The sequence below is a fragment of the Chrysemys picta genome, chromosome 3 (assembly GCF_011386835.1).
Source record: "Chrysemys picta bellii isolate R12L10 chromosome 3, ASM1138683v2, whole genome shotgun sequence".
Taxonomy (NCBI): Eukaryota; Metazoa; Chordata; order Testudines; family Emydidae; genus Chrysemys; species Chrysemys picta.
Window position 1 is genome coordinate 199,792,860 of NC_088793.1, and position 26,836 is coordinate 199,819,695.

Here is a 26,836-nt window from a genome sequence, read left to right on the forward strand (position 1 = left end):
TCCATTCCCACCTCCCCCCATGCCAGGGGCTCTCTGTGTGCCCTCCACTTCCCTCTTCCCTCTCTCCTAGGGTCCCACAATCTCCTCCCACGCCTGGGGTTCTGCATGTGCCTACATTCCCCCTATGGCCCTATTCCTTCCACTACTCTTCCTTCTCTTTCAGAGTGTTAATATTTTATTACTATACTGGGACTATGTGCCGAGCTAAGCTGGGGGAGAGGGATGGGCACTGTCAACTTGTTCTTTGATCTGTAGATAATTAGAAAGGTGGGTGAAGCTGCTGGCTCAGCTAATCAGATGCCAGGGGGGTCCATGTATCACCCATGTCCCCCTTTCTGTTTTTCTGATTGCGATTAAAATCAAGAAGGTTCTGCCCACAAATGCCTAGAACATTCCCTAAATTTTGGAACTGACCGGATGTGGTATTGAAAAGTTATGACAGCCAAACAGAGAAATGCCATTGAGTTGAGTGTTAGACCTCACTTCGCTTGGCCAGCAACATTGGGGTATGCTCAGAAAGCATCACTGGTATGCTGGAAAGCATTAACTCTAGTTCTATCTGTGCAATCTGACTTTCATAAGAGTGACTGGTGACATTCTTGTGAGGTATGAAAAATTAGCCTCATATTTAGTCACTGCATTTAAAGAGATATTGTAAACTTGAAATCTAGTCAATAAAAAATAATGAGTTGAAGGTAGTTTCAAGTATTACATCCTCTTCCAAGGTTGTAATTTTATAAGCAGTTTTTCTACTTTAAAAAAAATTCTCTCCCCTGTTGCTGTGCTAAAGACTCTCACAAACTATCTGCACGGCATTTTTTTATTTTGTCTGTTTTAGGAAGGGGCGAATAACTCCTCCGTTGAAAACACAATACACGTAAGCTAGACGGAATCCAAACATCCCAAACGGAGCCTGGCTTAGGAGAGCGGAGATAAGACACGCTTATTATTGGAACCCACATAACTGGATCTTTACAGCCTAAACATGTCTTTGCCATGAGCCCTAAGCAAGGGGCAGTAGATTATTTTGCTGCCCCTGGAGCAGACCAGATGGCAGATTGTGACTCCCTCCCTCCCCCCCCCGACCAAGAGGCACATATTTGCTTTTCAGGTTCCCCATTGCTCTGAGGGGGAAATATCTTGTGTCAGGTCTCTCGCTGTCACAGCAGGTTCCTCTTGGTGTGCCAGTGGAGCTACACTAACTGGTGCACTGTGGGGAGGAGGGGGAAGGAGAAGAAGAGCACTTTCCTGTCCCCAGCCCCTTCCACCACCTGTAAAGAGGTGGGGAAGCAGCGTCTTTATGGAATCTGCTTTCCCTTGACACTGCACCCTATGGTATCAACACCCTGGCATGAGGGAGAGCGCCACACCCCCTTGTTCCTCGGTGAGGCTGCACAATACAGGTCACAACGTAGCCTGTGGTGACCAAGAATTATTTTCGTCTCTCATCTAGAAGGTAACACTTCCAGAAGCAGAACTATTCTGGGGCACTGGCTGAGGACAGAATTACGGACCCGGGAGTAAAGAGTCACCAAACCACTTTCTGCAGTGCCAGGTGGTGTTTTTGTCACGTATTGACCAATCCTGAACCTGATTTAGCTTATGATGACCTCATAAGGGATCTCAGAAGGTAGTGAGCACTTTCAACTCCCTTTGAAGATACTGGCTCTCAACAGCTTCATGAGAACAACAGACACAATTACTGAAAGGCCCCCATGCACATCTGGAATGCTGAGACACAACCCTGGTCCCCTAGGGTATGTCTACACGACGGCTGGCCCAGGTCAGCTGACTTGGCTCATAGGGCTATAAAACTGCAGTGTAGATGTTCAGGCTCAGCAGGCCAAGCCCAGGTCAGCTGACTGGGGCCAGAAGAGGCTGTGTCACAGGTTCATTTATCGTAGCTTCCTAAACATGTGGTTTCCTTTAGCTCACAAGTAGTATTAGGCCCATATATTCATCACATACAAAAAGCCAATACACTACAACACTCCAAGAACTCCACCGGCTTCCCATGCTTTCAGATGCAGCCAAGGTTTTGGTTCAATTCTATAAAGTCCTACATGCTTCAGGGAACGACTGTTTTAAGGACTACCCCTCTCCTGAATCAGCTTTGTTAACAATCGCTGGGTGTACGCTTTTGGAGACCTTTAGCAGAGAGTCCAAAGCTGTAGCGCAAACTTCCAATAAGGGCCTGTCATAATTCACGGACAATCCGAGTGCAAAGCAAATCATGACTTTTTGGTCAAGCATCTGGATTGTCAATGAACAAGCTGCTTGTGGGCAAGGAGCTACCTGTGTCGATCAGTGCAGCCCGGTAAACTTATTGTGACACTACATTTCATCTCTATCACGTGTCCAGATATTGTGGCAATGGGTGCAGAAAGTACATTTTAAAATATATAATTAAACAAATGTATGGATCGATCTCTCTCCTCAAATCAAGGAGACCAAAACACCTTGACCAAATCAAAAGATGGCTAACTAGCGTGTCTACAAAATATTCTAGAGTTCATAGGAGAAATTATTCTGGTAAGCATACACGCGAATTCCTACAATAGCTCTCTCCTTTTTTGGCTCCCAAAATGCTTTCAGACCACGATTTTGGCAGGTTACTTCCCTGAATACTTTGGTATCAGAGTCAACATGTTGAACGTACAGAATAGTCAAACAGACTTAATGTATCCATATTAGGTATACAAATAGGTCTTCCACTATGGAGTTTATTCATGACATAATGTTTAAGGGGGAGTGGTGCCAAGCACTGAAAAGAGAGGTGTTATATATTTATTGTGTGTCTTGCTGCATGATGGTTGCAATGAGTGGTCAGGTTATGCTTTCCATCTATGAGGCTTCCAATAATAAAAAGGAAAGAGGAAGCAGACAGCCAAGGGATTTAAGGTAAGTCTAGACCTGCGGCAGCTCCAGGCACCAGCGCTCCAAGCACGTGCCTGGGGCGGCAAGCCGCAGGGGGCGCCCTGCCGGTCCCTGCGAGGGCAGCAGGCAGGTGGCTTTCGGCAGCTTCCTGTGGGAGGTCCGCCGGTCCTGCGGATTTGGCGGCGGGTACGCCGAAGCTGCGGGACTGGCGGACCTCACGCAGGCATGCCGCCAAATCCGCGGGACCGGGGACCTCACGCAGGCACGCCGCCAAAGGCGGCCTGCCTGCCGTGCTTGGGGCGGCAAAAAAGCTAGAGCCACCCCTGGTCTAGACAGAAAACACAGGTGTGATTGCAGCTCAGGTGGATACATCTGAGATAGCTTTATTCTAGCTAGCTCACGTACCAGTAGTAATAAATTTGTGGCAGCTTGTGCTTCAATGCAGGCTACACTTTTCCCCCCGCACCCGGGCACTGTTTAACTGTGGAATACCTTAGCTACTTCTGCATTTTCTGCTACCATGTACGTGAAGCTGATGTTCACCAGATCTGTGCCACTGCAGACACACACTATCCGCCCTTCCAGCTCATTTTCTGCATTTCCCACAGTCTCAAGAGCAGCTAGTATTTTGGGATCCTGTTAAACGGAACAAACACCTTGTTAAATGCACAGTACAAAGATTAAGTTAAAAACACATCTCAGGTTCACATGCATTAAGACTGTAAATATTTCCCAGTCACCTTAAATGAGTTCTTTCATTTAGAATCTATGGGCATGGTTGGGGAAAAAAAATCTAATTTAATAATCACCGAATGTGGCTGAATCATAAAAGCAGAGAGATAATTGCAGTATTTTAAATACATTTCAGAAAATTACATACATTACCTCCACAGAGAAGGGAAATGGAAGACTTTTAAGGACTGGTAATAGTTTATGGAAATTCTTAACTCTATCTAAATAAATTATCCCAATCCAAATAGTAGTGACCAAAAGTAGTTATTTGCATGGAATGAGTGGGTGATTTCTATCCATTTCTTTGCAGCACATCTGGTGCTCTTTGGTACCTTTACTAGCAGTCAAGAGCCATAGATTTAATAAACCCAGAGACTGAACTATTCATAGAAAGTGGAATATTTTGAAGCATATTTGAAGTTTGAAGCATATTCGTGGGGCATCATGGGGAAGTCTGCACTGCCTTAGCCCATGACCTACTTTGTTGGCTGAAGATTTCAGTCTATTACCTTGCAAGAGAACTAACTTCGCTAAAAAAAATAAAAATCTATGATTAAAGTGAAAAATCTATGATTTTTAAGTAGAACTACAGTCTGATTGAAGCTTTTGTATTTGACATCACCAGACAACTAGACAGCAAAACTCTTAAAGAGACACTGTGAAGCAATTATGCCCAAATTTCATCTCAGAAAGATGTCTAATTTCCAAATGCATTTTAAAAAGAAATCTATATTAGAAAATATTTTAAAAGCTATGATTTCTGCAGAACCCTCAGGTGGTCCCTCTGCAGATTGCCTTTGAAACAGCAGTTAATAATCACAAGTCCCAGAGCTGTCCTGAAATAATTGATTATTTAAGTGTCTAAAACAAGGAAGCAAACTAAAATTTCAGTGAAACACAGGAACACATCTTGAATGACCAAGGAAAAAAATTAAACCAGAAAATATTTTCAACCTCCTAAAAAGATGATATAAAATAGTTCAAAAAATGATTTAAAAACCCTTGACAGGATCCTTTTAATATTTAGTGCCCAGATTTCACAGCCTCTTGGAAGGTCAGCACTGACATGGCATTACCATATTACAAATCCTTGACACTGAAATAAAATAAAACCACTTAATCTTAAAGCTAAATGTTTTAGGCTATGATTTTACAAGCAAAGTTGTGCTGGCAGTATTTTGTAACAAGCTGCACTGCATTCCCCACTTCACCTTCAGCTTAAACACTCTTTGTTTAAAAGAACAGTATAAACTAATTACAGAGTACCTTTGGTACAGCTCCAAGACGAATACTGTTGATCAGGGAGCATTCTAATACCTGTCCTTCCTAGAATGGCAAGAGAAAGCATGTTAGCTAAAAGGTCTGGCGAAACACAGTGCAGATCCAAATAGGAAGTGAGGCAAAAATAAACAATGAGTCTTAAATGCAATCGCACTTAAGTAACACAAAACAGGGTATTTTCTTTTCATGTCTGTTAATAACCTGTCAAGTATTTCACTTATGTAACTTCTAAAAACACAGGAGCCACGCTATCTTACTGTAAATAGTTACAAAGCCACATGTAATTTTTTGTGATTAAAAATTAGCCAGGAAACAAACCAAGTGCAACAACATAGGCAGACAGTAATGTTCCTGGTACAACAGTACTGTACCTTTCCTTCACTTTTCCACCTTAGGAAAAAACCAAATTCATCCACTTGAAAGAGACAGTTTGGTTCGAAGACAAAGGACTCCTGTTGAAAGGGAAATATAACAAAATATTTTGGTGATGTTGACAAATATTGTCAGGCATTACATTTGCTGCTCAAAACTTAAGATCTTTTACCTTTTCCCCAACTGCCTTGCAGTATTGCCAATCCCAAGCATTCAAAAATCATGAGTTAGTTGCCAGAAATCATGAGATATTTTTTTAAAATCTCATGATTTTTAAGCCTAATAAATATTAGAACTTTTTTTATTTGACTTCTGTTTTTTGAGACATTACAGCAGACTCAGTTCTCATCTTCAGGCCTTTCTCCACAGCCACAGTGCTAGAAACTTCTCTTTCTAAATGAAAGCTGATTTTCTCACCTAATCACAGGCTTCCAAAAAGAACCTCATCAAATATTGTGAGGCTTGCAAGAATTGGCAGCACTGCTTGGGGGTCAAACCACCACATTTTGCAATGACTTTGGGGATTCAGGGGAAGGGCTTTCGCAAAAGTTGGACCCTCACAGAAGAACTTCTAGAAAGTACACACAAAAATATATTGCAGTGTGTTAGTCTGGCAGAGGAGATAAGTATATAAAGCAGTTTGGAAGGAGTGGAAAACCACAGAGATTAGATTAAAAAAACAAAACAAAAACCAATCAGGTCAGCCTTACTGAAAAAAACAAAACCAAAATGTGCATGCCCACCCCCAAAACTATTTTAATGTCAGAAGTGAAACTAAAAGGTAAGGAAACATCCCACTGTGCCGAATCAGTCATTTTTAAAGGGAACAAAAAGCCCAGCCTCGGCCAATCTTTTTTTAATTAAAAAAGATTCCGTTATAACAAACAGCGAGCATGTGTGCAGGGAGCAGGGATGCTGTGAGTGACAGAGGGCAGCACTTTATTTTGTGTGTAAAGGAAAGGGCTGCAGTTAGGTTTTGAAAACACCCTGTCCTCCCCAACGCAGGACAGCCAGGGCAGCAAGCCCATGCAGACACACGGGGCCATTTTCCACACAAAAGGGTCATGCGGACAGGAGGAATTTTAAGTTCTCTGACTCAGTTAGCACCATCCCACAAGCCCTCCATGCAAGGAACACCCATTTAAATTAATAAGAGTTTTGCTGCAGGATGGGCCACAAAGAAGCCAGATCAGCTTACTACCTCACTCCCTTGACCCAGAACACATTCAGCATTGAAGAGCATCTGCCTCTTAAATAATAGCACAAAGCACATACAGCACTTTTCAGCTTCAAAGCACTTCACAAATATTAATTACTGCAGCACCACTGTGAGGTAGGAAACAATTATCTTCATTTTACAGAGAGGGAAACAGAGAGAAGAGTTAGAATTCGCCATAGATTCAGGGACAGAGTCAGGACTGGCTATCAGGTGCTTCTTGGGCCCTCTTCTATATCCAGGCTGCTAGACAACAGTTTACTGCCTTTTCCTTAATCCTCGCACTTCATCAAATGTACCGGATGCAAACTGCCCAGAATCACAGGTTTTATAGCTCCTGGGTATCCCTATAAAGCTGCATATATAAAAACGGCAGCTAGCCACCTGTTAAAGGGAGAGACTTTTAAAATCTGCATGGAATAGAGCAGTGATTCTCAACCATTTTGGGTTCAGGGCAGGACCCATTTGTAAATGTTTATAGCCTGTCGTCACCCAGTAAATAATCTGGGGGTGGAGGCCCTGGCATAGGCACCGATTTCTGCTCACGCCGGTGGGTGCTCGACCTCCCTCTTCCCCCGGCCCCACCCCGACTCCACCCCTGCCCTGCCCCCTCTCACCCCTGCTCCGCCCCCATTCCAATCCCTTCCCTAAAGTCCCTGCCCCAACTCCACTCCCTCCCTGCCCCTATTCTGACTCCTTCCCCAAATCCCTGCCCTGGCCCCACCTCTTCCCTTGAGTGCGCCACATTGCCACTCCTCCCCCCTCCCTCCTGGAGCTTGCTACGCCGCCAAACAGCTGTTTGGTGGTAGCAAGTGCTGGGAGGAAGGCGGAGGAGCAGGGATGCGGTGCGCTCAGGGGAGGAGGAGGAGGAGGAGGAGGTGGTGAGGTGGGGTGGGGAGGGGAGCTTGGCTGCTGGTGGGTGCAGAGCGCCCACTAGTTTTTCCCCGTGGGTGCTCCAGCCCCAGAGCACCCACAAAGTCTGCGCCTATGGGCCCTGGGGTGCTTTTGGTCTGATCCTGCCCCCTGGAGAGGTTGAGTCGTGTCCAGCACTTACCTCACGGTGGCAGCTCCTGTGCTGTGGGGCTGGCTGGACTTGGCTCTCTGCACCAGGAGTTGCAACCTCCAGGGTTGCCGTGCCACTCAGGTTTGGGCCCGGGCCCAATTGGACCAAATGTGTGAGAGTGGAGTTGTGACGTGGCTCATGGGGTGGCAGGGCCACTCACTCACCTTTGGCCTACCTGGACTCCCATCATCATGACAGCTGGGCGAAACCTGAGTGGTGCTGGGACCCCAGAGGTTGCAGTGCCTGGAGCAGGGAAGTGAGCCCAGCCAGCCCCATGGGACAGGAGCCGCCACGCAACCCTCTGAAATGTTCTGACAACCCAATTTTGGGTCCCGGCTCAGGCTGAGAAACCCTGGAATATAGGATCTCCTCAATAAGCAAGGTCAATGCAAATAAAATGGGGAAATTTTTCATTGCTTGTTGCATCCCCATGTGACTAAAAGCTCTCAGTATAAAATTAACATTTCCTACAAAGATGGCCACATAATGGTCTCTGTTGCACATCTCTGCTTTGCCTGTTTAGGATGGAAGTTCAATATAGAATTTCATTGGGAGCTGGGTGCCTAAATCCCTTAGGCCCTTTTGCAAATCCCAAACTAAGATTATAAATCCTTCGCTGGAGGGCTCTTGCTATGGGTATGTACAATGCCTAGCACAAGCCTGGTTAGGATATCTAGGCATAATAATAATAATATCCCAACCAACCACAAAGGGGCTGGGCTTGCAAGTGTTCTGTGGCAAAATTGGGTAAATTTACCATATAGTACTTACAGCAAACAATAAGGATACAGAATACCGCATGTTTTCTGCTTTAAATAAGGCAGGTAGGACCTCTATTAGCAGTCAGTGTAAAAAGACATGCACATGATTCAAAATGCAGTGAATGCAACACAGCACAGCACTTAATAAAATCTGATTCATACATACAACGACAAGGCCTAATTCCATTCCCAAATGTCAAAATAGATTCGGTAGGTGAAATTACTAGCAATTGAAAGAAGGGTCAGTCCTTTTTCCATTCTGAAGAGACCCACTGCCTCTGAAGTCTGATCCAATGTTAAATGCTGTACCATTCACATGGTTAGTGCTGTAAAACTGCAGCCCTGGCCCTAGCCACTAAACAGAATGAAAATACCGAATAGCACCGGACCTAGGACTGACCTCTGTAGGACCCTACTGGATATGCCAGCCCAGTTTCATGGGGAACCACTGATAACTACTCTTTGAGTATGGTCTTGCAACTAGTTGTGTACCCACCTTATAGTAATTTCATCTAGACCACATTTCCCTAGTTTGCTTATGAGAACGACATGTGGGAGATAGTGTCAAAAGTCTTACTATAATCAACATATGTCACATCTACTGTTTCCTCCCTATCCCCTAGGCCAGAAACCCTGTCAAAGAAGGAAATTAGGTTAGTCTGGCATGACAAATCCAAGCTCACTATTCTTTATAACCATATTATCCTCTAGGTATTTACAAACTGTTTAATAATTTATTCCAGTATCTTTCCAGGCATCAAAGTTAGGTTGACTGGCCTATACTTTCCTGTGAGCCACAAGTTGTAACTTGTACTTTGAAAATGTCTGCCTGCCTTTAGAAGGGACTGAATAACCAACCCAGGACAGCAAGGAACCTTTTACTTTATCTTGTACTGTGCGAGAGAACAACAATGGGGTGATCATTATTAAACATTCTTGAAAGCAAAACCACACACATTCCGTTGGATCAGCTGAGCCCAATTTTTTAGCAACATTTACCAAACATGTTTCCTATTAGTTTACCTAACCCAGCACTGAAAGTGGGGGATAAGAAAGCGAGGTCTATCTTGGCAGGTGACTATGATACAAATACTTTTTGTTCGTTTCAAGAGATTAAAGGAAAACATAATATCCCTGACGGCATTTCTCAAAATACTTTTAACTTAGAGATTTTCAGGCAAATAAAAAAAGATTAAAAACAAACCTTAGTAAAACGATTTTCACAGGCAAATTGATGTTGAATATAAGGCAAAGGTCTCTGCATTTTATTTTGGAAGCTTATATCAAATGTTATGTCCCACTTTCCTTTCCTTCAACAGACCTGGATTAAAGTGTGGCTGAAAGCAGGATCATATTAATCATATTCCAGATAAAGCATAGGTCGATTGACTAAAGGAGATAAAACCATCCTTGATTTTAAATGGTGTCTTTGATTTACAGTGTAAATGTTTTGGTGACCTTCTATTTTTCCATACAGCATGTAGGTTCTTAGTCTATTTTCACAAGTAGGACCACTCATTCCAAAAATAGTAAGTTTAAAAAAAGGACAGTGTTCACTTTTTGGGGGGAATGTGCTTTGGGTACTATACTATGATGACTCCACAACAGAGAGCTGCATGTCTGTTACAGACAGAAGGGATTTAAATCAAAGTGTTTCTCTTACTCGGGGATTATTTTCAAATCGGAGGATTAAATCAGCCATTACAAAATGTATTTTAAATGGGGTTTTTTGGTAGCAAGAAATTGTATCGTAACAAACTGTTAATATTTATTTTCTACCTTCATGCAGATTTTCTGTTTGAAACTTTTATTTGTTTAAAATCTTAAGAAAAAATATTTTTGTAACATTTGCAACATCTAGAAAAGAAAGGGAAAGGGAGAGGAACATTATTCAACTGGCCCCTTACCTCTTCGTATCTGTCAAACACAGCTCCATCTTGCATAAAGGAAGGGACTGACTTCTGCCAGTTAAATTCATAAGGTTTTGCCATGATTATGTTTGAAAAACCTGAAATGAAATGGAAAAAAACAGCATAGTTCAATTGTTGCTTTCTATAAGGAAGACTGTTGGAGACAAACAGCTGGCTTTCCTTGCAGCAAAACAGTTTATAAAAACACAATTGTGGGTTTGCATATTAAGAGTTTTCCGCACATCATGTTATATTTTTTATCAAAGATAAACTAATTTTAAAAGTAGAATACGACTGAAAAATGTTTTAAAGAGTGACTAAACATGACAATTATCCAAAAGATGACTGCAGATTGTATCATTAATAGGGCCCTACCAAATTCACGGTTTTCTCCCCCCGTGAAATCTGGTGTTAGGTGTGCTTTTACCCTATACTATACAGATTTCACACGGGAGACCAATCTTTCTCAAATTGGGGGTCTTGACCCAAAAGGGATTTGCAGGGGGTTGCAAGGTTATTTTAGGGGGGTCACGGTATTGCCACCCTTTCGTCTGCACTGCCTTCAGAGCTGGGCGACTGGAGAGCAGTGGCTGTTGGCAGGGTCTGCTGCCAGCAGCAGCGTGGAAGCAAGGGTGGCAATACCATACTATGCCGCCCTTACTTCTGCGCTGCTGCCTTCAGAGCTGGGCAGCAGGAAAGTGGCAGCTGCTGACTGAGGGCTCAGCTCTGCAGGCAACAGTTCAGAAGTAAGGGTGGCAATACCATACCATGTCATCCTTACTACTGCACTGCTGCTAGCAGCGGCTCTGGCTTCAGAGCTGGGCTCCCGGCCAGCAGCCGCTGCTCTCCAGCTGACCAACTCTGAAGGCAGCGCCACCACCAGCAGCAGCGCAGAAGTAAGGGTAGCAGTACCACAACCCCCGCTACAATAACCTTGCAACCCCCCACACAACTCCTTTTTGAGTCAGGACCCCTACAATTCTAACATCGTGACATTTCAGATTTAAAATGGCTGAAATCATGAAATGTACCATTTAAAAAATCCTCTGACTGTGAAATTGACCAAAATGGACCGTGATTTTGGTAGGGCCCTAATCATTAATCAATTTAAATACCTGCTTAAATCAATGCAAGAGTTTAATTAGCTACAGATTAATGTACACCTAAGTAACATTCATTAGCACAGCTGATAATATATGCAAGCATTTCACTGAAAGTAAGTGCTATAGCAGAATCACATACTAAAAAGCAAAATGTTTTTACATTTTTATTCTGGATTTTTTATTTCAGAAGCCATTTACTCTACACAGAAAACCAGCTATTTTCAGCAATATTTTTATACGCCTCTCATATTATCTATATTTATATAAGATATGCAGGTATATTATGCAGGTAATGATTCACAGAAGAGAATCTGTAGAGGAGTAGAGAGTACGGAAGGAGGTTTATCTACCATTACTGTGGATTTTTGTACAAGTTGAACGACACATGGACTAACCGTCACTATTAATTCAGGATCCAACTAAAACATCAGGGTACAAAGTGCATTTGAATTTAGACAATGTTTTTTAAAAACCAACATAGTATGAGCAGGATACTATATCCGAACATGCCTTACTCATATCGCATCCCTGTGCAAATAGTGCCATCGCATACCATTTAACACCCTGTCAAATACTGAATTGACAGCATCTAATGTACAAATTGTTATCTCGAATTTGGCGGTGATTTGCCTGCTTACAAGTGCACTCTAGGATGCACAATATCCTGATAGTTCCAGTAAATTGATGGGTGGGAAACTCTTGTATTAACAATAATGCATGTTGAATTAGTGTGGAAGGTTGGGAATCTCTCTGCCTCAAGGGAATCAACAATTTAATTTTTTGAAACCATGTAATAGCATGGCTGCTTCCGGATTCAATCACGATATTTTATCCTATAAAAAGCTATCACCTATCTCATAGGTGAAAACTAGATTATAATCTGGAATTTGGGAATTTCATTGTTTTTCAAGTCAATAAACCTGGGGGGAGGGATGTATTTAAAACCTTAGGGGCCAGACACTAATACTTTTATTCTTGCTGCCCCAGTATCCTGTTCTGTGAGAAGCTCCAGCTGATTTCAGTAGGACTGTTTGTCATCAGACACTACACGTTGTGAGGAAAGATGGCGGAATCTGGCTGTTAGTCATTATCAAGGCTCCAACTTAAAATCTTTGGTCCAGACTGAAATTTACGCACTGCGCTCAGCAAGGGGTGGTGTGTAAGCACCACCATCCCAGGAGTAATTCCAGGAGGCACTGTGTCAGACACGCCCAAGACACCCCTCTCCCAGGCTTCCTTCTTGCTCCCCGGTGGTCGTAATATGCTGCTAGCCTATATCAGCAGTATATAGGCGAGACAGCCAGTGAACGTATAGGACAACCAAGGCTCTGCCAATGCCCTGCCCACTTTGCACACACCTGTTCCAGGCAGGAGGTGACCAAGTAGCCTTATTTATTCCTGTGCCACCAGACGCAAGGTCCAGATAACCCATCCTGGTGCGTAGTCCAAGTCGCAACTGAGTCTATATGATACCATTTTAGTCCTGATTCTGCACTCCTAACACAGATGAAACTCCTTCTGAGAGCAGGATGAGCCCTTCATGATTAAGGCTAACCTGTAATGGTAAGACTGTGACAAATGCAATCTGCCCTGAGTAAGAGGCAGTGCAAAGCCATACTACTCCACGAGCAGCCCAGACTCTGAGAGGCACAAGGAGGCAATATTTCCTATGTCTGGGCTGGCTCAACTGCACCCTGGCAGCCACAGTGCGGGGAGGAGAGTCAAGGCCCAGTCCATTCCACACATTTGCCAATCTATTCTCCATGCTTTTGCATGGGGGATGGCGTAGTGCCCCATGGAGAGTGTCCCACACGATGGGCTCAAGAGGGGTGCCCCTTTTCCCTAATGCAGGCACACTGGGCAAGCAATGATTTTGCCTAAATGAGCATAGCAAGACGCTTACCTAAGACTCGGGAGAAGTCTTACTACAGGCTGTGTAATCAGAGTTATGGAAAACTCCTTTGCAGTGTTTGTGCACTACAGAATTCTAAATAGCAGACTAATATACTGTCAACCAGAATTACAACACGGCTTCCATTAGGCAGAAAGAATGCTCTGAATTTCAACTTTTATTTGATTTTATCTTTAACTTCAGAACAGACATAAGTGTTCCCAAAATGAAGGACTGATATCTTCTTGCTTGCTCTTATCATAAAATTTCCTAACAAAAGAACAAATGGCCTCAAATGGCACCATTAGGAGACTTTGCCAGAGATTGTTTCAAGAACAGATACTTCTGATAAATTTTCCACTTAAAAAAATTGCCTTATTACGGGGGGGAAAAACAACCCTGCATTTTTATGCTATTAGTCTTTTCACCTCCTGCCTTTTGTCAAACAGTCGTTGATATATATATCAAAATACATAGATCAACAGCCTACATGAAACCAGCCAGACCTTCTGAATATGTGAGTTCAATTTATGTACTTTTACTATCAGAAAAGTAACTGGATAGTGATATATAACATAATTAACATTAATTCTCTGCTTCAGCTGAAAATGCTTCCATTTGCACTAATGCGTAAAACAATAGTCACTATATTCCCAATAAAAAGAATTAGTGGCTATAAATAATATTATCGATTCTTCTCAAGAAGAGAAGACAAAGGACGGGTTTGTGAATAAAGCATGGGTCCAGGTTGTAGGGCACAAGGGATTCTACTTGTGCTCTTCCACAAGCTTCTTCCATGACCCTGTCTGTGCACTCAGTATATCACTCCACAGTGGGAATGATGCGTACCTCATGGGGCTGTACAAGATTTTGAGATCCTTGCATGAAAGCCACCATAGTAGTATTATTTCCTTATTATTATTTAAAATTACATTTAAAATTTCAGCCTCTCCCCAGTTTTGATTAAGGGGGGGCTGCCTTTTTCCTCACTCTCAGAAAACTGCAAGTTAGAGATTCCTGTCACAGTTCAGGGTGACAGCACCTGTCTACCCCCTCGGTGATCCACCAAGGGCATCTAACTTTAAGCTCTCAGCTCCTCAGCCATCACCTCTCTTGGGCAGAGACATGTCTCCCTCTCCGTCCTGACCAGGGTTTTTCCAGGCTGCACAATTTCCTGTCTACACTGTGATATCCCAGCAAGCTAGACTGCCTAAACAGGCCGGCATCTGCACTTTGCTTACTCTTTGAAGGCTATGAATAGCATAATTGCCAGCAGTAATAAGTTTTCACACAGCTCTTTCTAAGTAAGTATATTCATTCTTAAGGTGAAAGCATTACAGAGAAAACATTAAAAACAATACAAGTTCCTATACCTGTGCTAAAAGCTTACCTAATGGTCACCGATCAGTATTATGGGGCCTCAGCAACGCAAAGTCCTTCCAAGCATTCCCAGGAAGAACTGCCTTCCTCGGCCTTGGACAGAGGCTCCCTGTCCATTTACAGGATCAGAAAGAATCACAGAAGTGTAGGACTGGAAGGGTCATCTAGTCCGGTCCCCTGCACGCAAGGCAGGACTACATAATAACTACACCATTCCTGACAGCTGTTTGTCTAACCTGTTCTTAAAAACCTCCAAATGATGGAGGTTCCACAACTGCCCTAGGCAATTTGTTCCAGTGCTTAACCACCCTGACAGGAAGGTTTTTCTAACATCCAACCTAAACCTCCCTTGCCGCAATTTAAGCCCCTTGCTTTTTGTGCTATCCTCAGAAGTTAAGAACAATTTTACACCCTGCTCCTTGTAACAACCGTTCATGTACTTGAAAACTTATGTCCCCCCTCAGTCTTCTCTTCTCCAGACTCAACAAACCCAATTTTTTTCTATTTTTCCTTATAGGACATGTTTTCTAAACCTTTAGTCATTTTTGGTGCTCTCCTCTGGACTTTCTCCAATTTGTACACATTTCAGAAAAGATGTGATGCCCAGAACTGTACACAATACTTCAGCTGAGGCCTAATCAGTGCAGAGTAGAGCAGAAGGATTACCTCTCGTGTCTTGTTTACAACACTCCTGCTAATACATCCCAGAATGTTTGATTATTTTGCAACAGCGTTACACTGTTGATTCATATTTCGCTTGTGATCCACTAACCCCAGATCCCTTTCCGCAGTACTCCTTCTTAGGCCATCAGTTCCCATTTTGTATGTGTGCAACTGATTGTTCCTTCCTAAGTGGAGTACTTTGCATTTGTCCTTGTTGAATTTCATCCTATTTACTTCATATTATTTTTCCAGTTTGTCCAGATCATTTTGAATTTTAATCCTACCCTAATTTGTTTATGAGAAGGTCATGCGAGACCGTATCGAAAGCTTTACTAGAGTCAAGATATACCACACCTACCACTTCCCCCCATCCACAAGGCTTGTTACCCTGTCAAAGAAGGCTATTATGTTGATCTGACAGGATTTCTTTTTGCCAAATCTTTGCTGGCCTCTAGAGACTCCAGTTTGAATGAGTAAATGCCAGACTCTCCAGGTGGTGGTACTTCCCCGGCTGGAGGTGTTACAACCTATGTGAATTTGTCTAATGCCCCCCTCACTGTTCTTAGTTCTTGGAGGGGCTGTGGTCATCGTCCTCCATGGAATTACATATAACCCCTGGCCTACAATACTGCATCAGAACATCTAGCCCAGTATCCTGTCTTCCAACAGTGGCCAATACAGGATGCTTCAAAGGGAATGAACAGAACAGGACAATCATCAAATGATCCATCCCCTGTCATCCAGTCCCAGCATCTGGCAACCAAAGGCTTAGGGAAACTCATAGCATGGGGTTGCATCCCTGACCATCTTGGCTAATAGCCATAGATGGCTTGTCCTCCATGAACTTTTGAATCCAATTATAATTTTGGCCTTCACAACATCTGCTGTCAACAAGTTCCACAGGTTGACTGTGTGTGGTGTGAAGTACTTCTTCATGTTTGTTTTAAATCTGCTGCCTATTAATTTCACTGGGTGACCCCTGGTTCTTGTGTTCTTTGAAGGAGTAAATAACACTTTCTCCACTCCATTATTGATTTTATAGACCTCTATCACATCCCCTTAGTTGTCTCTTTTCAAAGCTGAATAGTCCCAGTCTTTTAAATCTCCCCTCATATGGAAGCTGTTCCATAACCCTAATCATTTATGTTGCCCTTCTCTGTACCTCTTCCATTTCTAGTATATCTTTTTCGAGATAGGGTGACCCGGACTGCACGCAATATTCAAGCTGTGGGCGTATTATAGCTTTATAGTGGCAATATGATATTTACTGTCTTATTATCTACCCCATTCCTAACGGTTCCTAACATTCACTTAGTGTTTTTGACTGCCGCTGCACACTGAGCAGATGATTTCAGAGAACATCCACATGATGCCAAGATCTCTTTCTTGAGTGGTAACAGCTAATTTAGACCCCATCATTTTGTATGTATAGTTGGGATTATGCTTTCCAATATGCATTACTTTGCATTTATCAACATTTAAATTCATCTGCCATTTTGATGCCCAGAGACAACATGGGTGAGGTAATATCTTGCATATACTTGTTTGTGTGTGTGTCTGTCTAAATAGATGGATATTTATATGTTACCCAGTTTTGTGAGATCCCTTTGTAACTCTTTGCAGTCTGCTTTTATCTTGAGTAATTTTGCATCATCTCCAAACTCTGCCACCTCACTGCTTACCCCTTTTTCAAGCTCATTTATGAATATGTTGAACAGCGCTGGTATCAATAGAGATCCCTGGGGGACACCACTATTTACCTCTCTCCATTCTGAAAACTGACCATTTATTCCTATTCTCCCTCCCCTCCCCCCTGCTTTTAACCAGTTACTGATCCATGAGAGGACCTTCCCTCATATCCCTTGGCTGCTTACAAGCCTTTGGTGAGGGAGCTTATCAGACACTTTCTGAAAGTCCAAGTATACTATATCCATTGGATCACCCTTGTCCACATGGTTGTTGGTCCCCTTCAAAAATGATACTAGATTGGTGAGACATGACTTCCCTTTACAAAAGCCCTGTTGACACTCCCCCAACAAATCACGTTCATCTAGGTGTCTGATAATTCTGTTATTTACTATAGTTTCAACCAATTTGCCTGGTACTGAAATTAGGCTTATCGGCCTGTTATTGCCAGGATTGAACCCTGGAGCCTTTTTTAAAAATTGGCATCACATTAGCTATTCTCCAGTCAGGGCCGGCTCCAGGCACCAGCTTACCAAGCAGGTGCTTGGGGAGGCCACTTCCGAGAGGGGCGGCACGTCCAGCTGTTCGGCGGCAATTCGGCGGATGGTCCCTCACTCCTGCTCAGAGCGAAGGACCTCCCGCCAAATTGCCGCCGCAGATCGCGACTTTTTTTTGTTTGTTTGTTTGGCTTCTTGGGGCGGCCAGAACCCTGGAGCCAGCCCTGTCTCCAGTCATCTGGTACAGAAGCTGAGTTAAGCAATAGGTTATACACCATAGTGAGCAGTTCTGTAATTTCATATTGGAGTTCCCTCAGAACTCTTGGGTGAACACAATCTGGTCCTGGTGACTTATTCCTGTTTAGTTTATCAATTTGTTCCAAAACCTCCTCTACTGACACCTCAATCTGGGATAGTTGCTCAGATTTGTCACCTACAAAGAATGGCTCAAGTGTGGGAATCTCCCTCACACCCTCTGCACTTGAAGACTAATGCAAAGAACTCATATAGCTTCTCCACAATCGCCTTTTCTTCCTTTAGCACCTCGATCATCCACGGATTGTTTGGCAGGCTTCCTACTTGCAATGTACTTTTTAAAAATTGCTGTTACTTTTTGTCTTTTGCTACTTGCTTTTCAAATTCTCTTTTGGCCTGCTGAATTACTCTTTTACAATTGACTTACCAGAGTTTATGCTTCTGTCTATAAACTTAATACAGTAAGATCCCCCGAAGATATTGCAGGAAATTGCCGTATCTGTCACACCCTTTTATCAATAATATGAAAATCATATCTAGTGCATCTTACAGACTAAGAAAACCTGGCATTCGTTGTAACTTCAAAACTATAAACAATGAGTTTTAGAAAATTGTTTTCAAAACAAGCAAGGCTTGATTTTGTTAACAGTATAGTATAAAACTACAACCAAGCTGGAGTCATTTATGTATTTAATTTATGTTACTGACTTGTAAACTGCTGCTCATGGTAATGACTAGGAGCATATTTATAGAAGTTAAAAGAAATAACATATGTAAATCTACCCACAATGTGTAGCGTAAGTAACACATCAGCTGCTATCAACAACCTTGCTGTCATTTTGTCTGGAATAAAAAAACCAAAACACACAATATAAAATAAAAGGCAAAGAAAATAAGCAGAACCGAATACATATGTTTTGCATTGTGCTCTGATACCCACTAGATCAGAGCTCTGGCAAGCCACAAAAGGGAGTGGAGTCCAGAGCTGTCCACTTAGAAATCCTGGCACTGGTCCTAGAAAGCTAACTCAGGAACCAGCAGCAAGAGCTACCCAAATGACTGTAACCCCCTGATGGGCTAGATTACAGGCTTCATATTAGTGTGACCATCTGCATTGCAATGAACTAAAGGGCAACTGTATGAAAAGTACAGGATAACGCTTATTTTTAAAGGAATCTCATCCCGTGCCCTCCCGCTGTTTTAGTCATGACACAAGATCTTACAGCAGTATCACACAGTATGATCCTTTGCATGACAACATACTTTTTATCTGAGCCAATGCTTTTTACTAGCAGGGAGGTAGGCGCCGATAAAGGCCACTCAAAATACAGGCCATGTGGTTCACCCCAAAATATATGCTGCCAGCAGCGCGGTGGGCGCAGGCTGCTGTATTCTGTGCTCTAGATCATGAGACATGAAACACTGCTCTTAGGGACTGTGAGGAAGAATATCATTCCACTATCAGACCCTACTATCAGTGGTTTGGGAAGACCGTTTTCAATTTCTTAACTTCCACCAGTGGCATAGAGAAGAGACCCTTAAATGCCCTCTCCAGATTCATAGATTGTAAGGCCCACAAAGTCTATTATAGTAAGTTAGTCTGAACTTCTTCATAACACAAACCAGAGAATTTCACCCAGTGATTCTTGCAATGAGCCCAATAGTTTGTGGTTGAACTAAAGCATGTCTTTTAGAAAGACACTCAGTCTTGATACAAGACTCCCAGTAAAGGAGAATTCACCACCTCACCAGACAAGCAGTTCCAATGGTTAACTATCCTTACTAGTTAATATGTGCATCTTATTTCCATTTGATCTTTGCTGTGTTCAGCTTCCAGCCCTTGAACGATAGCTCTATTAAAGAGCTCTGTAGTGTCGGATATCTTCTCCCCGTTTAGGTACTTGCACTACATGATCAAGTTGTCGCGTAGCTTCCTCATAGATCAACTAAACAAATTGATCTCTTTAGTCTCTTGCTGTAAGGCATATTTTCCAGGCTACAAATCATTCTTGTAGAAATTCCCTGACCCCTCTCCAGACTTAACAAGTTTAAAGCGTGGAGGCCAGAACTGGACATAGTATTCCATTAATGGTCTCCCTATTGCTGTATACAGAGGTAATATCACTTCCCTTCACCTGCTCAGTGCACCCCTTTTAATATAGCCACAACATGTTGGGTTTCTATGGCGACATCTACACTATGATCTATGGTTGTGATTCCTAGCCCACATACGTGTATCTGCACTGACTCGATGAGCACTAGCACGAGTATAAATAGCAGCGTAGCTGCGTTAGCACGGACAGCAGCAATGGTGGCATGGCTTAGCTGTGCTGAGTGCATACCCATAGGGTTCAGGTGGGTTTGTACTCGGCCTGCTGCCCGTGCTACCGCAGCTACACTACTATTTATACTCCTGCTAGCAAAATGAGTATGTGTAGGCAATTGGGAATCAGACCCCTAGCTCATTGTGTAGACATAGCCTATAATGACACCTAAATTCTTCTCAGAGTTGCTGCTTTCCAAAATATACTTCCCTTTCTTCTAAGCAGGGGCTACAGACTTTCCTCCTATTTCTTTGACCTTGCATGAATCCCAGCCTATCAAGAGATCCACATCTCTGTGTTAGTGACTCGTCCTTGTTGTTATTTAACACCACACCAATCTCCCCATCAGCTCCACTCTCTATCGGGTCAATAATGTTTACGGATGACCTGTGATAGAGGAAGCATGAGTAAAAGATGGCTAGAATACCAGTAGTGGAAGTCAGACTGATTACAACAAGTAAGATTTTTAAGACATATACTGTGGCGGCTGCGCAGGAGGTGAAGAAATAGTTCTTTGCCTCAACAAAAGCTCTACTCAGTCTCAACAAACCTCTCTCCGCTCCCTCCTCCTCCTCCTAAACCTCACAGCCCTAACATTTACCAAAGAGATAAATGCACCCCCTTAGACCTCTTTTTTAAACACCGATTTCTCCCAATCAGTTCCTGAGGAGTTCAAATTATTATAAATGAACTATAAATATACAATTTCACCATGATGTTCCAACATTTTATTTGATTGCATATATATTCCTCACGATTAGTATTAAGAACTATACATCTTTAAGACATGTAATAACAATTCAAACCTCTGAAGACTTGACTGAGAGAATTAGGGAATTTAGGAATCAGCTCTACAGGCAGGCAAAGGGTATTTTCAAGGACTTCAAATACCCATCCTGAAACAAAATATAGCAGTTTAAAAAAAAATTAAAATACAAATTCTCTCACTCTTTATTTTTAATAAAAATGTTTTCTGAGTAAACGAGTACAAGTACCATAGCATTCCTTTCGCATCTACAGAAAAAGAATTCAAATAAAACACATATTGGGATTTGATCAGTGCCTGTAGGGGGGACACAACTAGATTCATCTCCACAAACTCTGCAGTCAAATGCCTCCTGAGCTATCTCCCAGGGCTGTAACAGGGCAGGGCAAGGAGGACAGCTGCCCAGGGCTCAAAGTTGTGGGGGGTTGGAAAAATGGGGCAGCTTGTGGGGAGCAGAGTCACCTGTCCCCGTCCCCAGATTTCTGCCTTCCATTTTGCACAGAGGTTTTCAAACTGTGGGGTGCACCCCTCTAGCCAGCGGATTGGAAGCTGGTGGGAGACCCCCAGCCTGCCCCTGCCACTGCCTCACTGCCCTGTGGGATCCGGAGTGCTGTCTGGCTGCCTGGCAACCCTCCCGGCCCTGTTCCCTGAGCCAGGATGCCTCTGCGCACCCGTGTGCTCCCCAGATAGGGAGAGCAGCACAAATCGGACCTGTGCCCCAATGCGCTTTTGCCTCTCTCCTGAAGGAGTCCGGTGTCAGCTGGCGACACCCTCTGGAGCTGACCCCTGCCTGTGGAGCCCGGCTGCCATGAGATGCTCCCCATGGCACTTGCTCAGGAGAAGCAGCAGAATCAGGAGTGCAAGGGCAGTGGTGAGCAAGCACCTCTGGGAGCACCTCCTGGCAGCCGGGCTCTGTGGGCAGGGGCCGGCTCCAGGCTCCTTCGGGGAAGAAGCAAGAGCACATCAGGGGCACAGTTCAGAGCTGTGCTGCCCATCCTGCCTGAGGAGCACCCAGGTGTGCAGAGGCAGCCCGGATCGGGGAGCAGGGCAGGAAGGGCTGCTGGGCAGCAAGCCAGTGCCCCATCTCCCACAGCTCAGAGAGCCGGGGGCCTGAGCAGGCCGGGCAGCTGACACCAGCTTCCGATCCTCCAGCTCCTGGCAAGAGGCGAAGTTTTCAAACTGGGGGAGGGGGGGGCTCGCCCCACATTTGGAAAACCTCTATACTAAATGGGACGCAGAAATCTGGCAGGGGGCACATGACCGCGCATGCCCCCCTCGCCCGCCATGCGTCACCTCTAGGGGCCACAAATATGTTTGCTTGCCCAGGCGCTAAAATGCCTAGCTATGGCTCTACTATCGGCCTCTCTTTAACACTGATTTATCCCCGAGGCCATACTTTGGGCAATAGGAAATAAAGCACCTCTTGATTTACCTCAGGAGCACTTACAAGCTTCAGTAAAAAACAAAACAAGGAAACCATCTTCAAAACAGTAGTCTTAGACTTAAATGTTTTCCTCTATAATAAACTTCACTGCAATAATCATGAAATCAATTGTCAAAATCCCGACTTTTTCTTTCCTTGGCCACAAAAGGGCAAGGCAGAACTGTAGCAGAGGAGGAAAGGTTTCAGTTAATATAAAACACACGCTGTCCACATTTGGGGTGAGGGGCAATATTCTACATCAATTCCACAGGCCACGCTTAAGTGCTGGAGGGGACTCCTTAGAGCTCCTGTGAGCCTCTGGTCAATATTGTGCCACCCAATTTAAAAGGAAGGCCGGGAGGATTCCTAATGAAGCTCACCCCCTCTCTGGACACAGTTAAATCACGTTGTCTAGATGTGGCTTCTCTCTGTTCATCGATCATAACAATACTACTGAAAAATTATTCATATTTATCTTTGGAATAAGCATTACCGAGGAAAAAACAACAAGGAGTCTGGTGGCACCTTAAAGACTAACAGATTTATTTGGGCATAAGCTTTCGTGAGTAAAAACCTCACTTCTTCGGATGCATTACCGAGGAGGCTCACTCCCATAAGCTTGTCATCCCATGCCTGCCTCTTCAAATCACACAAACTAAACTCTGTGCTATACCATCAATATACTCAGTTAAGGGTGTATCTACACTGTCATGTAAGCCCAGGGTATGAACTCGGGCTCAAGCCTGACTCCTGCTTCTATCTACACTTAAATTGTGATAAAACTAGGGCTTGGGGGGGAGGTCCAGGCCTGAGTCAAGCCAGGACTCAGGGTTCAAGCGCTAGTGTTTTGTACTGTAGATGCAGTCCTACTGGACTCGTGCACTTGGAGACTGCCAAAAGTATTCCTCAATCTCACGGGTCAACTTTCTTTGCACAAAGTTTTCAGTCAAGTTTTCCCACACTGCACCACGAACAAAGGGCTCGAGCAGCCACATTTTGGGAGGGCACGAGGAAGTTTGGGATACAGTAGCTGGACTTGGCCCCACATAATGCAATGCAGAAGCTGGAGCCCCAAGATGGGATGTAGGATTCAATAATTCCTAACTTGGGGTTACAAATGAGTGTAGATGCTCAAGCCCTCAGTCAACAAACACAGAGTCTGTTAACTCGAGTTCTACTAACCCTGGGCTTACATTGCAGTGTTGACATACCCAAAGTTTTCAGGAACAAATTATAGACATCTTCAGAAAATTATAGCTTAAATCAATCTTGTTTGCCCAGTGGAATTTCTTTATTCCTTTGTTAAGCATTTTTCATTTATTTTGGAAAACAAATGAATATATTCCTTATGTCTGCATCTCTGTGCAAGCACACACAGCTTTCCGCTCCCTACTCTTTGGGTAAACAAGGCTTATCAGACAACATCCCCAATCCTGCAGTCAGGTCTATGCAGACAGACTCTTGCATTACATAAAGTCCCACTGAAGTCAATGGGGCTCTGTGCACGTGATGCAGTCTACCCAAAGAGAGAAAATATTTCTGCAGGATCATGGCCTAAAGGGAGAAAATATTTCTGCAAGCCTCTCACTAAAATGACAGCACATCAATGCAACTCTTGTAAACATTTCTCACTCCTTTCTTAGTGAGGTCCATTATTTAGTCAGGCTGTAAATGAACCTTGCTATGCAAATATTGCAATAATTGCTAGATCTTTATAGGAAGAAAGAGCTCATATTTTTGCATATTCATCTTTTAAAGTCAAGTTTATTTGAGCCTTAAATATACCAGTATGATAATATGGGGGTGGGGGGGGGGAGAGAAGAGTACAGAATGTATGTATTTTTAAATGTAAAGTTCTAGTTTCTATATTGGAACTTAGAACTCTGAGTACATTGTACTAACTATGAGCTGCTCCTATGTGAGCTCTGTGTTATAAGTGATGGTGAGAATCACATGACTGAATTTTGAGAGCCCATTCAGAATCATAATACATTTTCAAGATTTCAAAGCACTATCCAGGCTCTCTTGTAGCAATTACAGTCAAATAATTGCCTCTTTCATAAATGTGCCCTTTCATCAGGTTATTTTTAAATTTGCTTGCTCCCGTAGCTAATGCAAGCGATGAAAAACATTGCTCCCAGGAACAAGGTCCAGAGCACCAGATGATTTAGCAAAGCTCTGATACTTGAGCATGTATGACTCCCCAGCGGTCATTTTATTTTCCATTTTGTTTTAATGGCTGCCCATAAATGCACGGAGGTCAATCGCAGACAGAGAGACGACCACTTTAAATTAAGCTCTTTGTTAGTATTCTGAACAAGTTCACTGAGACTGTACCTAGTAGAGCTTATCTGCACTTGGAAATGTATCGATCATTGACAATAGGCATTACCAACCAACGGCCTCTGACATGGTGCTAAACATGGATTGGTCCTGTCTAAGTTTGTGGTTTGACCTATGGCTCCATTGTCCCTGTTTCCGACAACTGTTCTCAGCAACAGGTACATTTCCTATTGTGGACAGAGTTTAAGAGTGGACCACAGGTCAAGTCTTATCGATGAGCTTTTCATCTTTCCTTGGGTCATTTTCTGTCCAGCCTGGTTTGTCAGCTCTGTCACCATCAGGCAATTCCTGCTGTTTGGCCAGCCACCTTATCCATCCTAGGTCTTTCACCACCTGATATAGGAGAGGCCAACCCATTGGCACACACTTCCTAGACCCTGACTGAGCCATCCCACTTGTGAACAGATATGTAAGCACAGAAACAGGTAATCTTCAAAATGGTTAACAGGAATTTGTAACAGTATAACAACAGAATGTTTTGAGAATTAAAAAGAATATTTCAAACACATATTATATGAAATTTCTTTAAATCCAGATGATTCACCTGGGGCCAAATCCTGACAAAGTTCCATCATTTTTACCAAGTTCACTGACTTCTGTGGTAATTGCTAAATAAGGACTAACAGGGAAAAACGGAAGGCAGACCAAGGAGTTGGCCCTTGAACGCTAAGGGTCAAAACCTTCAAAATATAGCTCACGTGAATACTCCCACTGAAGTGTTTGCAGGATCACTGTACAAATTGGAATTGTTCTGAATTTGTAGCTCAGACACGAAGGCTATGTCTACACTTAAACCACTGCAGTTGCACTGCTGCAGTGCTTCACTGTAGACACTCACTACAGCAACAGGAAGGGTTCTCCCATCACTGCATTTAATTTCCCTCCCCGAGAGGTGAGAGCTGGGTCAATGGAAGAATTCTTCCATCAACCTAGCACTGTCTAGGATTTTAAACACCCCAGGCGGCATAGCTGGGTTGACCTAATTTTTTTAGCGTAGATATGACCTAAGGTGGTGAGTGCTACTCAATCATTAGTGAACTCAAAGTAAATACATTCTGAACAATCATTCAACCAATTTGTAACTTTGTGTTGGGGCAGACGTAAATGGAATTTACTTTATTTTTTAGAAATTATGCCCTTTTCTACAGTGTGGTATAGAAAGAGAATGATCAGCACTGATTATTAGCAATAATCTTGAGAAAGAGTTTAATTGTACTAATACCACCTCTGCAACAATAAAAGAACAGAAAACTTCCAACATGTTTATGTTGAATGCCCACCATTTGGAGAATTTTCTATGAAATGGAGAAATTCTGATACATGACTTTTTTTTAATTGAGTACAGCGAAAATATGTCTCAGCTGATCCTTTAGATCTCCCTCTTTCATCACAGTGATGCATACTAAATATGGGAATGATAACTAAATCATTTGAAACTTGGAGCAAATGATTTCTAATTTGTCCTAAAATTATCAACTCTACTTTTACCTAAAGTCAGTCACTTAAATAACTGAAATGTTTTTAATTAGTGCTGCTTTCACAAGCCTCAGTTATACTTTTCCCAAAAAGGACCTATAAAAACATAAATGTATGTATACCTACACTGATTACACAGAACTTAAAAATTCACTGGGCCATATTCTGTTCTAATGGCTTGATCCAAAGTGCCCTCAAGTCAATTGGAATCTTTCCACTGACATCTATGGGTTTTGGGTCAGGCCCTACATTACACTGTTTTGTAATCTACAGTAAATCCATTAGCTTCAATTGGTGGTTGGAATCAGAATTTAGGTCAGTGAAATTTGAAATTTCTGTTAAAAACTAAAAGAATGATGTTCTGGGATTTTTAATAGTATATTTCCAGAAAAACATCAACAAAAATGGTCTGTCACAGGCAGGGCCGCCCGGGGGGGGGGCAAGTGGGGCAATTTGCCCCAGGCCCCGGGCCCCACAGGGGCCCCCATGAGAATATAGTATTCTATAGTATTGCAACTTTTTTTTTTACGGAAGGGGCCCCCGAAATTGCTTTGCCCCAGGCCACCTGAATCCTCTGGGCAGCCCTGGTCACAGGAAAAAAAAAAAAAAAGACAGCAGAAAAAGTTACTCACAATGCATATGGTAATTCCAATTTCCTGTAACTTCTAGTACCATAAAGGCTGATTTACGTAAGGAATCATAATCCCAGAACTGTACTCATCCAACTGCAGTATATTACCAATCCTAAGCATTCCAAAATCATGGGTCAGACTCCAAAAAATCATGAGCTTTAAAATATAAACTTTAGGTTCTTTTT

The 26,836-nt window shown here is 43.0% G+C and overlaps 1 protein-coding gene across 15 annotated transcripts in view; it reads right to left on the minus strand.

Moving 5' to 3' along the window:
* PLCB4 (phospholipase C beta 4) overlaps positions 1-26,836 on the minus strand; it is a 318,161-nt gene that overhangs the window by 124,123 nt on the left and 167,202 nt on the right. For all 15 annotated transcript variants that reach the window (XM_024110413.3, XM_024110408.3, XM_024110392.3 and 12 more), the window contains 4 exons: positions 10,210-10,310; positions 5,262-5,342; positions 4,876-4,935; positions 3,370-3,513 (listed from right to left, as the gene is read on the minus strand). In XM_024110413.3, the coding sequence (XP_023966181.2) occupies positions 3,370-3,513; positions 4,876-4,935; positions 5,262-5,342; positions 10,210-10,293 (369 nt within the window). In that variant the 5' untranslated portion in view covers positions 10,294-10,310. The remainder of the gene's footprint in view (positions 1-3,369; positions 3,514-4,875; positions 4,936-5,261; positions 5,343-10,209; positions 10,311-26,836) is intronic.